Genomic DNA, 14,412 nt, shown 5'->3' on the forward strand with positions numbered 1-14,412 from the left:
CCCCCGCGCGTGGGTCATGTGACTGGCGGCGCGGCAAGATGGCGGCGCCCTGCGAGGTGGGTGCGGGCTGGGCTCCCCGGGGCGGTCGGGCCGGAGCACAAGATCCGCGCTGGAATCGGGAACCACCCGGGAGCGCCTCCGGCATCGCCCGCGGGCGGATGCCGTTCCCAGTAGCGGAGGCTGGGATGTGGGTGTCGCGGTTGAGGGGGACAGGAGGCGGCGGCGAGCAGGTGCGGGCAGCCCGCGGGTTGAGGGGCGTCCACAACGCTGCGGGGTCGTGGGGAAGAGAGGGAGCAATCAGGGGCTGCAGCCCGGATGTTTGGCAGCACGTCAGTGGGAAGCTTCCCCGCCCTGAGCAGCCGGCATGCGGAGCAGGAGACGGGCAGAAAACGCTGGGTCCGGCTCGATCCGCAGGGCGGTGGGTCCCGTTCGATGATGAGAGCGGCAGTGCCGAGGAGCTTCACAGTACCTGAAAGAAGGTGCGGAGGAGGGGATTGCGGCAGGCACAAGAAAACGAAATAACTCATTAGTGAAATATAGACTGTCAGGTCTAAGCATTCAGAGCCGCTCCATCAGAGACCTCAGGCAGGGTGAATTTCTACCTACTCTTGCAGCCCGGCGGGGAAGCTGTAATGCCATCGATACGGGAGCTGGGGTGCAACCTTAAGGTTGCCAGACTGAGTAGGAGGACTCTGTCTTTGGCTGGCAGGTGGCATTTACTCTGCTTCTTCTCAAATAAGCCTTAGGCTTCCCCCTCCCCAGTGCTCAGAAACAGCAGGGAGTACAACCCAAAAACTGTTATTGGTTGGAGGTAGATATTGCCCAGACCAGTTCTGGTTTATTGACTGTATGATTAATTCTTCTCCTGTTTAAAAATTAATTGCAATGACAAGAAATGACATTTGGCCTGAAGGAGCTGTGTAGCAACAGTGCATGTAATGAAGGTGTTTGGCAATCAAGTATTTCAGGCTATATGAATAAGGATGCCAAAAAGCAATCCATCAGTAAGTTTTCAGTACAAGGTTATAAATATCTAAACACTGCAGACACGCTAAGAAAGTTTTACAGTACAAACTGTAATAATTTCTCAGTAATATTGCTATTACTTTGTCAGCTTTGTAATCTAGTGTCACCATTCAACACTGGCTGAAAACCCAAAAGAGAACCTTAAATAAACTTCTGGTCTTCCATGAGGGAGCTGATGTAGATACTGGCATTGAGACTGGGGGAGCAGAATTTAGTAAGACTTTGCTGCTAATCAGCTTAAGGGTGGTCCAGAAGGGATAAAGTAAGCCCTTTTCACAGCTGGATCAACCATAATATTTCCAATAGACATAAAGAACAGGAGAACTTCAAAGACCCCAGAAGAGAGGCCAGTGTAATGGTAGAGGTTTACATATGGCCCATTATCAAATGATGTATCCATAGAGAAATCAGGGTCACCAGAAAGCAATAAATGCTGGTGAGAATTGCACAATGATGTCAATGCCCACAATTCTTTGAAGGAGATAAGATTTAACCTAACAGAGTAAATGTGGCTGTTGCTGAATATTTTAACTGCTTACCCTCCAGTCCAGACGTTTAAAGCAAAGCTTGGTTTGCAGTGCAGCTGTCAGTGTTGTCAATGCCCACAATTCTTTGAGGGAGATAAGATGAGATTTAACCTAAGAGAGTAAATGTGCCTGTGGCTGATTATCTTAACTGCTTACCCTCCAGTCCAAACGTTTAAAGCAAAGCTTGGTTTGCAGCTGTCAGTGAGCTGTGAGCCTTCACTTAGAGAAGATGAACTGCAGGATTTACTCACCTCACTTTTTTTTTAATTCATCTGTGTGTTGACTTTAGCAATTAGCACTTAACTATGAGTTTGAGTTTAAGAACCAAATAGCTGTGCAAACACTTCAGCTGTCCAAGTAGTTGCTTTAATTGCTTGCTTTTTTTTTTTTTTAATAGCAATTGCAGTAGCATGGAAGGGAATTCTTCCTAACAGGCAGCTGAGACTGGTGAAGTTGTGCAGGCCTGAGCAGGCTGGGCTGGAGTCATGTCGAACAGGGCAGTGCTGGTGGAGTCGCTGCTGGTGTTCACCGCGGTGCTGGCGGTGCACGCGGTGGTGTGGGACCGCTTCTCCTGGTGCGCCGTGGCTTTGGCCGTCCAGGCCTTCTACGCCCAGTTCAAATGGGACTGGCTGCTGCAGCAGGGCGGGGCTGTCTTCCAGTTCCGGGGTGCAGCCAACAGCGGCCTCCTGCCTGCCAGCATGGTCATCCCCCTGCTGGGGGTGGTGATGAAGGAGAGGTGCAGGGCTGCCGGCATCGTCTACTTCGAGCGCTTTGGCATCGTGGTGGCTTCCACGGGAATGCTGCTCGCTCTCTTCCTGTCCGTCTTGGCGGTTGGCATCACCAAACCTGTGCCAACCAACACTTGCATCCTGACTGGTGTTGCTGGCAGCGTAATTATCTACACCATGAAACATTCCTTGACTGTCTCCGAAGTGATAGAGGTTCTGGAAGTGCTGCTCATTTTCGTCTACCTCAGTATGATCTTGCTGTACTTGTTGCCTCGATGTTTTACTCCCGGGGAAGCGCTGCTGGTTCTCGGAGGTATAAGTTTTGTTCTCAACCAGCTCATTAAACGCTCACTGAATGTAATCGAGGGCAGAGGGGATCCCACTGACTTCTTCCTTCTGGTAGCAGTTGTTGGAGTTGTTCTTCTTGGTCTTTTTTTCACCGTGCTCTTCATTTTCATGGATTCAGGCACATGGATCTCCTCCATGTTTTTCCACATGATGACAGCAGTGTTAGGCTTAGGGGTCATCATGCCGTGGCTGTACCGACTGATCCAGAGGAACCCTTTGTTCTGGCTGCTCCAGTTTCTGTTTCAGACACAGACAAGACTTTACCTCCTTGTGTATTGGACTTTCTTGGCTGCCTTAGCATGTGGGGTGGTTTTCTACCAGAATGCTAAGAGATCATCTGAATCTAAAAAACACCAGGCCTCGACTATAACCAGGAAATATTTCCACTTCATTGTTGTAGCTACTTATGTTCCTGGACTAATTTATGACCGCCAGCTCCTCTACGTTGCTGCAGTGCTGTGTCTGGCAGTGTTTATCTTCTTAGAGTACATCCGGTACTTCAGGATCAAACCTTTTGGACAAACCCTGAGGCATTTGCTCTCTCTCTTCTTGGATGAAAGAGACAGTGGACCTCTCATCTTGACTCATATTTATCTCCTCCTCGGCATGTCCCTCCCAGTGTGGTTGTTTCCCAGATCATGTGCTCCTAAAGGCACCTTGTCTGGGGCAGGAGCACTGGTGCCCTACTCTGGGGTGTTGGCAGTAGGGGTAGGAGACACCATTGCCTCTGTTTTTGGCAGTACAATGGGGGAAATCAAATGGCCAGGAACAAAGAAGACCTTTGAAGGGACAATGACAGCTATTTTTGCTCAGATCATTGCTGTGGCTCTCATTCTGATCTTTGACAGCAGTGTGAATCTGAACTCTAGCTATGCCTGGATTCTGGCATCTGTGAGTTTGGTTTCTCTTTTGGAAGCTTACACTACTCAAATTGATAATCTGCTGTTGCCTCTCTACCTCCAGATCATGCTCATGGCATAGAAGCACTTCCAGGAACAGTTTTCTCCCTTCCTAGAGAAAGGTACTAGAAAATGCACTTTAATGAAAGCTCAAAGGTGATGTTTTGGTACAGCAGAGAAAGCTGTTGAGAACAGAAATGAGAAAGACTATTTTAAAACAGGTTTTGATTTGGTCTTGTTCTTACTCCTGTCGAAAATAGACGGATTTATGTTCTAACAGCAACAAACACAACCGATAAAAGCAGCACTTGTGTTTAATAATGCAATTTAAGTTTCTTCTGGGTGCACAAGGGAAGCAGAGGAAGAAGAGGTAAGTCAATTAGAGGGGAAAAAATAAACAAGCAAGTCTCTCAGATGTTGCTACCTCTGTACTGTACCTTGTTTTCTGTACTGAGTCTTGTCTTGTGTTTGATGTGTGAACTCTCATGTCTGTATAAGCACGATGTAAAGCATGTTTGATAATTGGGGGGGGCACAGGAACCAGGTACAAGTGTCCAGCTATGTCCAGTCCTCATCAGCAAGAGCCAAAACCACACCACGATACACAAACACAAATCCAAAATCAGTAGCTGCCACAGCTGAGTTATCCAGGGTGGGTGGGTGGTGAAGGTTTGGGGATGTCAGACACTGCTCATTCCAGACCATACAAATAAGAACAGTGAATCTTCAGCCCTGAAGTTTGCTTCAGCAAGAAAAATGTTTTATCTTTCTCAAGATTTAACATCCAAATTAACTTGGAATGAATACTGGGAGGAAGGGGGGAATTAAGCTAAATCACAGCTAAAATAAATTACACATTAATCCTGAAAGCAGAACACCTGTCAAAGTCAATAAAATTTTCTACTATTACACTTTCCTACTTTTCATTTTTTTTCAGCCAGATGTTTAATCAAATAATGTATAAAAATGCTTCTATCAAGAAATTGACTAAAGCTACTGAATTCCATCCATTTAATTAAAATTACAACTACCATTTTGTGGCCAAAAAACCCACTTCATTTCTATCTATGAAACCCTTCTGTATCAACAGTCTCTTCTCACTGATTTGCCCAGCGTCCATTAGAACAAAACACAAGTGTCCTTCCTGTCTCCAGGGATGTGTCCAAGCAGGAGATTGTCATCCCAGGCTTCTAGTTTGCATCATGAAGTTCACTTCTGACCCTTTTTTAATTCACTTTTGGGAACAGTCTGGGGGAAGTCCAAGGCACCTTACCCAACACTGTCCTGCAGGCCTGTAGCTCTGAGGCCATGCCTGGGGAGGGGGCCTAAGACCAGGGGTGGAGTGAAACCAGTCCCTGAGTCAGCAGAATTGGCTCCAGAATCCAATATTGTGTGTCCCTGCAGCAAGCCAGGACTGGAATAGCTGAGCAGCAGCATTGCCCAATTCATCCTCCTGCCTGGGAAGGGCTCCTGGGATTTGGTGCTGCTTTTCCTGAGGATGCCACAGCTGGTTACTAACACAGTAAATTGTCAGGTACTCTGTAGGAAGCCAAACTCAACAACTGCTGGGCTGTTTCCTTCACATTTAACAGGAAATCCTGCCAATCAATCCAGGTTTTTTTATTTTATTTATGCACTTGAAGTAGATGGTTTTGGTGCTGGTAGTGTACAGGACAAATTATCCTTTCTCAGCAAAATTCTAAAAAAAAACTTGAGTTGTTTCTGTCACAAGCCACAGCCTTCACCACTGATGTCATAAATTGCACCAGAGAAATTTGCTTTCCTTCCACCCTGCTTCCAGCTTTCAAACAAACTGTAGGAAAGGTCATTTTTGAATTCAGAAACTTTGCATTCAATGTTCCTGCTGTTGCCATGACCCATCTCCCCAATTTACTTTTGAAAGGGATGAGTCAGTAAGATTTGGGTCCACTCTACCACAGCCCTCAGCAGCCTTAGGGTTACTCTGATATAATTCCTGTATTGGTGACACTGGGCTCCTATCTCAGGGTTGCCACTGTACCAGTGCTGGTGAAATCACACCTACACAGCTTCTGTTCAGTTCAGGATACAGACTGGAGCTTTCCTGAGATGTAGCTTGCATTTCCAAACATTCCTTGCTATAAGCTGGTTTGGGTTTGGTGAGGTTTTGGGGATAGAAATTATTCTTGTACATATTGAGAGTTCCAGCTGCTCACCAGACAATTCAGCACTGTCCCCATCTGTTGGAAGAAGGTCACACTGTGTCTTCCTCAAAGAAAAGATGATGGAGATGAAAAGAATAATTTCTATCTTTTTATTTAAGTGTAAAAAGTTTGATTGAAGTTCTTTGTTTCCATCATTTCAACATGAATCTTTAAAAATTGTTGTATTTTTAATCACACTAAGAGATAAAACAGCTACTGTCTGCCAGGAGTATTTAGAAGATTGACTATAAAAAGCAGACCTCTTGCTTCATTTCACCCACAAGAAGATTGTTTTATATCACTGTTATTCCAACAATAACACAGAAAACTAGGGGTGAAAATCAAACATCTCCCCACAAGATGTTTACCTGCATTGCTGGAGTCAACCAGCCAAGAAATGCATTTAAGCTCTTAAACACAGGAAAACACTGAGTATCTGCAAGGAGAAATACTTGGTAAGTGGTCCCAGTCAAGGTGCAATGGTGTTCACTGGTTTGTTTTCAAGACTGAAGGTGTTTCCTTACTAAAAGGACTGGGAGACTACTCTCATACTGGCACGGCTCCTGCTGCAGTAGAAGCTTCTGTCTACTGCAGGTTTTGGGCTGTTATAATGGTCCTGGTTTTGAGGAGAAGGATAAATTAACATTGAGAGCTGATCTAGTGAAGGTTGCTTTTAAAGAGATTGTGAATGAACAATCAGAAAGGAATATTGATCAGCTATTGACTCCACAAGCCAGCCACTGACTTCAAGTGTAGAGCGATGGAAAAGGCAGCTCAGGGGTTGGCTGAAGCCTAGGGAGTAAAGAAGAGGAGAAAGCAAAATTTCAGAGGCTATTCCAGATCTGCAGGTATGAAATCAATGCCGGCTGAGGCACTACCAACAAACTGTACAGGCAAGACCCCCAACAGTTATCCCAACTATTGCATTGGAAAGGCTTCAATTTCCTCAGCCACGGGTGAGGATCACAACCTTACCAGTTCTCTTTGCTCCAGGTGGTGCCTTTGGCTTCCATCACATGGAAGGTGAACACGTGGCGAGAGGACTCCGAGCTGTTGAGTTCACTCTTATGGACAACCTCGCCATGGATGAGGATGAGTCCACCTGTGGGAAAGAATCACCTGGACTGCTCTTTTCCAAAAGATGAGCTCTGGCTTTCCAGTGGGAGGGAAGGTGCAGGGTTAAAATATGATTTTAGCTCCCTTGTGTTTTCTTGAGCTGTTCGTACCTTTACTTATGGGCAGAGGTATGAACTGCTTGTCATCGTAGGCTGGCTCTGAGCCTACAAACTCTACACACGTTGAGGCACCTGAAGGTGCACGGACCATCCTCCTGTTAATCCCATCTGCAAATCCACAGAAGAAGCAAACACATAAAAATTAAACACCTGGCTACATTCTGTACAGCAAAGGAACACTATCAGTGATTTCTCTTGGTAATGATAGGAACTTTATTATTACTATATTTACATTTCCCTTAGTAATTTGGGTGGGGTCTTTTTCATTAAGTAGAAATTTAGGATTTCCCAGCTGTGGCAGAAACAGATAAAACAGCTGCCATTTGTTTGCCTTTTTGGCCCCTTCTGTGCTTTGCAACAGACCCTCAGGAACACAAATAGTCACACACACAAAATCAACATTTGATCCATTTGTGCTTTCTATAGGAGCATAAACCATGATATGTGTACAGTTGGCTCCAGGATTTGAAGAATTAGTAGCTTAAAACCTGAAGAGCATTATGATTACACTCACTGCGTGAATCTTTAGGTGACCAGAAGTTTTAAAGCTGCACTGTGTGCTCTAGAGATGGGGAAAAGCAGAATTCTGCTGGTGACCAGCAGTGGTCACACACATGCTCTTACTGGTGTGAGAGCCAGGGATGAACCACAAGCAGCCATTCTCCTGTGTGGCATCTTCCAGGGCAATCCAGAACCCCAGGATCCTGCCCAGGGGCTCCGTGTGCAGGAAACTGGCATCCTGGTGTGGTGTCACTGCAAGAAGAGACTGTCATTGTGGTCTTTAATGGGATTCAGATCTCCTAGGAAGACTTCAGGGTTGCATCTCCCCAACTCAGAGCCCTCCCCTGCCCACCCACCTATCACATACATTAAATATTACATAAAAATACCACCTTTTAGCCTGCTGCAAACATAAAAGCAGCTCTTTGTTCAAGCTGCATATGACATAGAAACTTTTCTGAAAAAATGTGGCTTTCAAAGATTATTTTAAGAAGGTTTGAACCAGCAAACTCACAGGTTTAAGTCTGATTCTGAGCCTTTTCCCTGGTACTATTCCTTTCCTAAAGGAGTATTTCCTGCAGTGTGATATAGAGATAACACAAATCTCACCTTCACCACCAATACGAGGTTGCTGCAACAAAAAAAAAAAAGTGATGTGTGAAGAATTTCACAGCTTCCCACTTAACAGGGTCTTATTTCTTGAATGACAAGACAACTTGAGTTACTATACCTTGAAGATATACATGCTCTGCACAACTACTGGTCTCTCAAGGCCTAGTTTTCTTCCCAGTTCCTGCCAGAAAATTTTCCAAGATTTATGTTTTCTGCACACTATTTAGCATCATTCTTTGAAGATATTTACATTTCCTTTCACTGACAAAATTACTTCCCTGGGAGTGTAGAAAATTAAATTAACTACTCTGCATTTTTTTTCCCCAAGACCATTCTAGGAAGCAATAACAGCTCACCTGCACCTTGGGGGAGTGGGTGATTTGCTTGAAGACAGGGTCGTAAGCGTGTAGAGCTAAGGGGAAAGAAGATTTCAGAAAGAGAAGGGAACAACTCTCAGTGATGAGCTGCAGACACCACAGCCAAGCAGGATAAATTGCAGCCAGAAACTTTCATCCCTCCCAAGATGGATAAATGTGACTTATCACACCTAAGGTGATAAGACACATACAGGTTGTACAGTCATCATTAAAGATTCTAAATATAATCATTCCCTGGCCACAAACTGCACAAATATAAAAGCCAGTGTATAACAGAGTGAACAGAATGGAATATTGTATGATTCAGTATTATATTACACAAGTGACAACACATGACCCTGAGGCATATGGGTGAATTCATCCTTTAAAAACACACCTCTTAAGACCTACTAGAAAAGTGAAGTATTGCAAAAAGGAGCTAGAGCTCATCTTTGGTGTCCTTCAGAGAGCCCCAACCAGCAGGTCAGAGGGTGTTTGTGTGTAGGCTCTTGCTACAGCACAGCTCTGACAAATGCACAAAGCAAAGACTCAGAGTTGTGCCTCCAGCTCATCCTGATCAGATCTGCCACAAGGACAGATGCTCAAATCCAGCAGGAGCTGCTCTCAGGCAAGGGATGAGACTTGACCAAAATTAGTAATTACAGAAATTAAGACTAGAGAAGGCTTTTGCATTGTTAAATTGCTGGGTCAGCAGGAATCTACAGTTGTTTTCACTTCCCTTGAGGAAAAGCTGAAGTGTGACAGAATGGCAGTGGGCCTGGGAAGAGGAGAGTGTTTTTCTGAGAAAACCAAAGAACGAGAACTCTCAGTACTGAATTTCCAACTGTAGTGAAATTTAGTCTGAACAAAGTTCACATTTGCAGGCACAGGGAATCCTGCTCTCATTTTCCATGTATTGTTGGAAAACAAAAGGGATCAAAATGCAAGTCCAGGAACTGGGAGAGAAGAAATAGGTCAAACAGACTAGTATGGGTAAAGAAAAGGTGTTGGTGACACCACAGAAGGAAGGACAGCTTCAGTATCAGCAACCCAGCATGGCATAGGACATAGGAGAGAGTTTGGTCTGTACTGAATGTCACCAGTCTCAGGTGGTAAATTTTTAGAGCAAATCTGTTACATAAAAGAGCCAAGGGCTGAAGTCCAAATTTTCGCATGTCAGTGACTCTGAGCTATTCATCACTGAAAAACCTCTGAGAAGGGGTTTTTGGAAAGGATTGGAACAGAAGATCCAGTCCTCTGAGAGCAGAGAGTGAGGGGCAGCATGGAGAGAATTGCAGAGACAGTTATGTACAGTGAGCAGGTCTGGAGAAATCCTCATGTCTGAAAGCCAGATCTCTTTTGTCCATCCCTCTCCAAACCCCATACTTTAAACATACCATGGCCAATCTTGCTGACAGACTTCTCCTTTGGAATTAGAAAGTTACCTACAAAACAAAACCATAATCTAACATTGTCTGAAAAGCAGGAATCATTAATTGAGCTGGAAACTGGCCCCCAATCCCTCACTCAGCTTTTCCCCATTCCCTCTGTGTAGCTAACTCATTGCAGGGCTTACCTTTCTCATCCAAAACACCTTTCTCAAAAAAGAATCTAATCTTGTCTCCACTGGTTATGAAATAATCCGAGCTACCCTGCAGGGATAAGAGCCCAATAAAGACAGCATCCTTGTAAAAACATAAATTAACTTTCAATCAACACATTAACACTCACCTGCATCTTTTCCCCACCAAGCCGCAGCATAAGCAAAACACAGTGAAAAATCACTCAAAAAGGCTTTCCACAACACTACATGTCTTTGTGCTGATCAGGGCTTTACAAGAACCTCTCACATAGAGGTTACCCTTTTTTTTTTTTTGCTAGCTGCCTGGAAAATAACCAGTTTTCTGTCTGCAGAACATGTACAAAGTGATCTGGGAGAGCTGCTTGTGGCTACCAGGTGTTGAAAGCACAGCAGAGCCGCACATTGATAAGACTCTTGATAAGACCCCAGCAAACATTTGCAAAAAGCTGGAGAGCAAATTCCTCTCCCGGCTAGAAGGAAGGGTCATGTTCCCGCAGAGTGAACCCTGATCAGCAATTTGCCTTTTCCCTTCCTCTTCCCAGCTCTCCAACAGGGCTGCCCTGCCCTCCTCGGTACCTGCTCCTGGACCTGCTCCTCCTGCCTGGTGGAGAAGGCGGTGCGGCAGTGCGGCGGCACTTCCATCTCCGCCACGATTCTCTGGATCTGGCTCCTCATGCTGTCACACTCCTCTGCACTGAAAAACTGCTCCAGGACGAGGAAGCCATCCTCGTGGAACTGGAAGAGACAGGGTGATTGCTCTTCCCCAGAGTCCTTGGGAGAAGCAGCACAAAGCAAGAGGAAACTGTTCTGGCCCTTTATAGCGTGAACAGCATCCCAGCTCCAGCTCTGCAGCCAGGCAGCATATTCTTAATTTTTAGTTTCAGGAGGGGCTTCTATTGTAAAAGATTAAGATGCTGAAATTCCAAACAGTTAATAACAATCTATTTCAATCCCTCAGTCTACCCAAAACAGAGAAGATCTCGTCACTAGAGCCTCTTGTGGTTCAAGGATATCTTATCTAATGCCTGTAACCAGCAGCTATTCTACTACCAAGCCCACTAACACAAACTGGGCAGTCATGCCTGTGTGCCAAATCAGAATTAGATTCCTTTACAAGCTGGAAAGCTTTGTTCTCTTTGAGGAAAAAAAAATACCTGGGTGATTTCTCATAGTTCACTACACAATTCTTTACAAAGTGAATTCTCCTGGCAGTGAACTCAGTTTCTTTATATAGAATACCCTGGAGATTATCCTTTGCCTGGAGGATTTCGAGTTCAGGGATGAGAGCTGAGCAATACAGACAGAAGGGGCACAGGAGAAATCCCTCCAAGAGCTTTGTGGGACAAGCTACCCCCAGGAAGAGTTTGTAGCCATGACACTCACACACTAAAATCAACATAATAGAAGAAGCTGAGGAGAATATGAAGTGTTTGTAAAGCAGATCTTTGCTAGACCTGCTGCCAGGTTAACTAGCAGTAACTATCTGTGTCACCTGCCTGCACTCTGGACACGCTCCCTCCCTGCAGAGCAGCTCCTTACCTTCTGGATCTGCTGCTGGGTCACAGATGCCATGGGGGCAGAAACTGCCCAGATCCCACCTCCAGCACGGCGATGCCACCTGGGATCTGCAGGGCTGGCTCCCTGCCTCTCCACGTGATCCTTGTCCCAGCATGTGATAAAAGCCAGCGCTGGGCAGTTGGACTCTTGCACAGCTCCAGAGATTTTTGTCCCCATCACCAGTTCTTTGCTCCTGGCCAGGATATTCAGGACTGCACAGTAGTGCTTTGGCTCTTGGTGGTAACAAAGCGTACAAAAATTTTCTATTCAAGTGCAATCACAAATTGATGAACACCTAAGCTCCAAGGAGGAATCGCTTTTAATTAATAACCCAGATTTAAAAATAACGCAGTTAAACTGGTAATCACAGGGGTAAGTAAGGGAGAGTTAAAATAAGTTTCAAGTGTGAAGAAAAGATCAAAATGTCTTAGAACAAGTTTAAAGTACTGATTCAAGGTCTTACAGAGCCCTTTTTGCTTAGTCAGTGAGTCCTGCCAGCACTTCAGCCCTCTGAAAGAGTTCCCAAGCCCAGGAGGTGACACACTAAAGTGTGGTAAAAAGCTTTCTCTGAGGGTTTGGTAAAACCCATAGAGAATACTTCTGCTATTTTCATTCACAGCTGCTTTTGGTCATTTCCACCTTCACTTCTGTTCACTCTCCTGCAGCTCCAGAAGTCCATGTAATACTTAGAAATAAGTAAAGCCAAATGCACCCGAAGTTCAAAGCAGAGAGGGAAAATGCACAAAGTGGGTCTAAAAGGCAGAGAGGGAGCAACAGTTGCCAGCCCAGCGGTGGCGCTCCCAGCCAACACATCCCTCCCATCGGGAATCCCTGGGGAAGGTTTTTCTCTCCAGAAGAAAATGTGTTTGGCTCCTACAGGAAACTCCGAAAAACACCCTTGCAGCAGCACTTCACAAAAATAACACCATGGGGGCGTGTTCTTACATCATTCACCCAAGCCAGAGGAAAACCCAGCAAAAGGGAAGAATGCAAAATGCTCACAGAAAAGTGTTTACATCCTAGCAAATGAAAATCCATTTAAAGAGAGGTTGTTTGAAAAAAATTAAGTTTTCTATTCCATAAGGGAATTGTGGATAAAATCCCTCTGCACCTTACTAAAACTTTTTTTTTTTTTTTAAATAAAGAAGAAATTAGGGGTTTAACTTTTTTTCAGGCTTTTCCCTGTACACAAGGGATATAAACTCAGTAGTTCAAAAAGCTAAATTCTGCCAGAGACTTTAATCACTGGACTACAAACCTGAAGGGAAAAAAAAAAAAAAAAAAAAAAAGAAAATAAATCAGTCTCCAATGCTGCAAAGCTCAAAAAAACATTCCAGCAGTTCCTCCTTCCTCCAGCTGATGGAGTGGAAAAGTTTTTAAGGAAGATGCATGACCAGTGGGGAAAAAAAAACCAGCTGTAGGCTGTTGCCTGCAAGTTGATTGTGTGACCCATCTCACCCCTCCCCAGGAGGCAGCAATCCTGGAGAAACACTCCTGGAAAACGCTCCCACGCCACTCCTTAGTCCCTCTCCGTCACTGTCGTGTCATGTCCTTCTCATTCCCACACACGGTGTTTTTTCCAGCAATTTATCACGTCACCTTCTCCACTCCCTGCCTTACGCACACACGATGACTCCAGAGGCTGTTTTGGTTCGTGCCACAGCAGCAAACCACAGTTTTCCTGTTCCATGGCATGTTTGGAGCAATATAAACAGCAGATCGCAGCAAACAATGCAGCAGCTAGTGGGAGATAAAACCCATCCTGGTTCCAGGAGCTCTCCATGTCTGTCCTTAAGAGTCCTCCTGGTTCTTTGCCACTCCAGCAATTTTGAGGCTCAGAAAGACCTTTCCAGCAAGAGGAAAACCACTCTGGCCACACAATGCCCAAAAAAAGTCAAAAAAGAAGGATGCTACCATTGTAGAACCTTCCCTCCAGTAAGTTTACACAGAAAGGTTGACAGTACTTAGACAAAACTGGGAAATGGCTCCTTTTCCTTCCCTTCCTCCCCCTCCAAGAGCTTTTTGCAGAGTCAACATTTTCTCCTGCCAGCTCTGCAAGAAAACTTCTGGCAAGCTCCATTGGAGGCTGCCAAAGCCCATCCCATGTCTGCAGGAAAGGTGCAGATCATGTGTTTCAAATGCCTTTTGGACTGGCACAATTATCCCAATAAGGGTTCCTATTGAAGCCATTTGGAGCCAAGCCAGCTCAAGCAGCTCAGCACTTGCACCAAAACTGCTGCTGTGGAGCTGCCAGGGCTATCAAGGAGGAAAATTTTCCACTGGACAACCTCACCTCTCCTGAAGTCTTTAATCAGCAACAAGTGAAAGAATATTTAATAAGAAACAAGGAGCAAAGGAAGCATGATTTTCCTCAGCTCCTCGAAGACAAGGTAAGTTCTCCAAAAGGTAAACCAGCCAAAAGGAGCTGAGGTCCAGGTAAGCCTTAGATGACAAGGGACATTTTGTCCTCTCCTTTCTTGGTTCAGTCTTGCATTTCATTAAAAGTCATTAATAATCAGCATTACAAACTTCCACTCACCCGTTTCAAAGCCTGCTTATGTTCTCCCTCTGAAGTGGGGCCAATGTCACTGTGGCCAAGTAGTCACAGACAAAGGAAGTGAGGGAAGGCAAAACTCAAAAGAAACACCTTTCTACACAATAAAAGAGCTGCACAGAAACTCAAATTTTCTTTGCAAGTCACAGGCTTGCACTTCATGAATCGGGAAAGACACTATCTGCCAGCATTTCCAGTTAAGGAGCCCATGGGGAAGGCAAGCACTGAAATAATTTACCAGTCTGAAGACAATTCCTATGGCAACAGCCTTAAAAATTCAGCAACAGAAACTGTTTCAGACGCT

General features: G+C 45.0%; 2 protein-coding genes across 2 annotated transcripts; one reads left to right on the plus strand and one right to left on the minus strand.

Moving 5' to 3' along the window:
* Positions 1 to 14: 14 nt before the first annotated feature.
* DOLK (dolichol kinase) lies at positions 15 to 4,439 on the plus strand. The gene is made up of 2 exons (XM_021551444.2): positions 15 to 56; positions 1,951 to 4,439. Exon 2 carries the CDS (start codon positions 2,039 to 2,041, stop codon positions 3,608 to 3,610), a length of 1,572 nt encoding a protein of 523 aa, XP_021407119.2. The 5' UTR covers positions 15 to 56; positions 1,951 to 2,038; the 3' UTR covers positions 3,611 to 4,439.
* Positions 4,440 to 5,139: 700 nt separating this feature from the next.
* On the minus strand, positions 5,140 to 11,994 carry PHYHD1 (phytanoyl-CoA dioxygenase domain containing 1). Its single transcript, XM_021551445.2, has 11 exons — positions 11,537 to 11,994; positions 10,574 to 10,732; positions 9,992 to 10,067; positions 9,813 to 9,860; positions 8,416 to 8,471; positions 8,178 to 8,240; positions 8,057 to 8,078; positions 7,571 to 7,699; positions 6,938 to 7,054; positions 6,687 to 6,813; positions 5,140 to 6,503 (listed from the first exon to the last, which is right to left on the minus strand). The coding sequence occupies exons 1-11, from the start codon at positions 11,729 to 11,731 to the stop codon at positions 6,458 to 6,460; spliced, it is 1,038 nt and encodes a 345-aa protein (XP_021407120.2). The 5' UTR covers positions 11,732 to 11,994; the 3' UTR covers positions 5,140 to 6,457.
* Between the last annotated feature and the right edge of the window lie 2,418 nt (positions 11,995 to 14,412).

Source organism: Lonchura striata, chromosome 22 (assembly GCF_046129695.1).
Source record: "Lonchura striata isolate bLonStr1 chromosome 22, bLonStr1.mat, whole genome shotgun sequence".
NCBI lineage: Eukaryota > Metazoa > Chordata > Aves > Passeriformes > Estrildidae > Lonchura > Lonchura striata.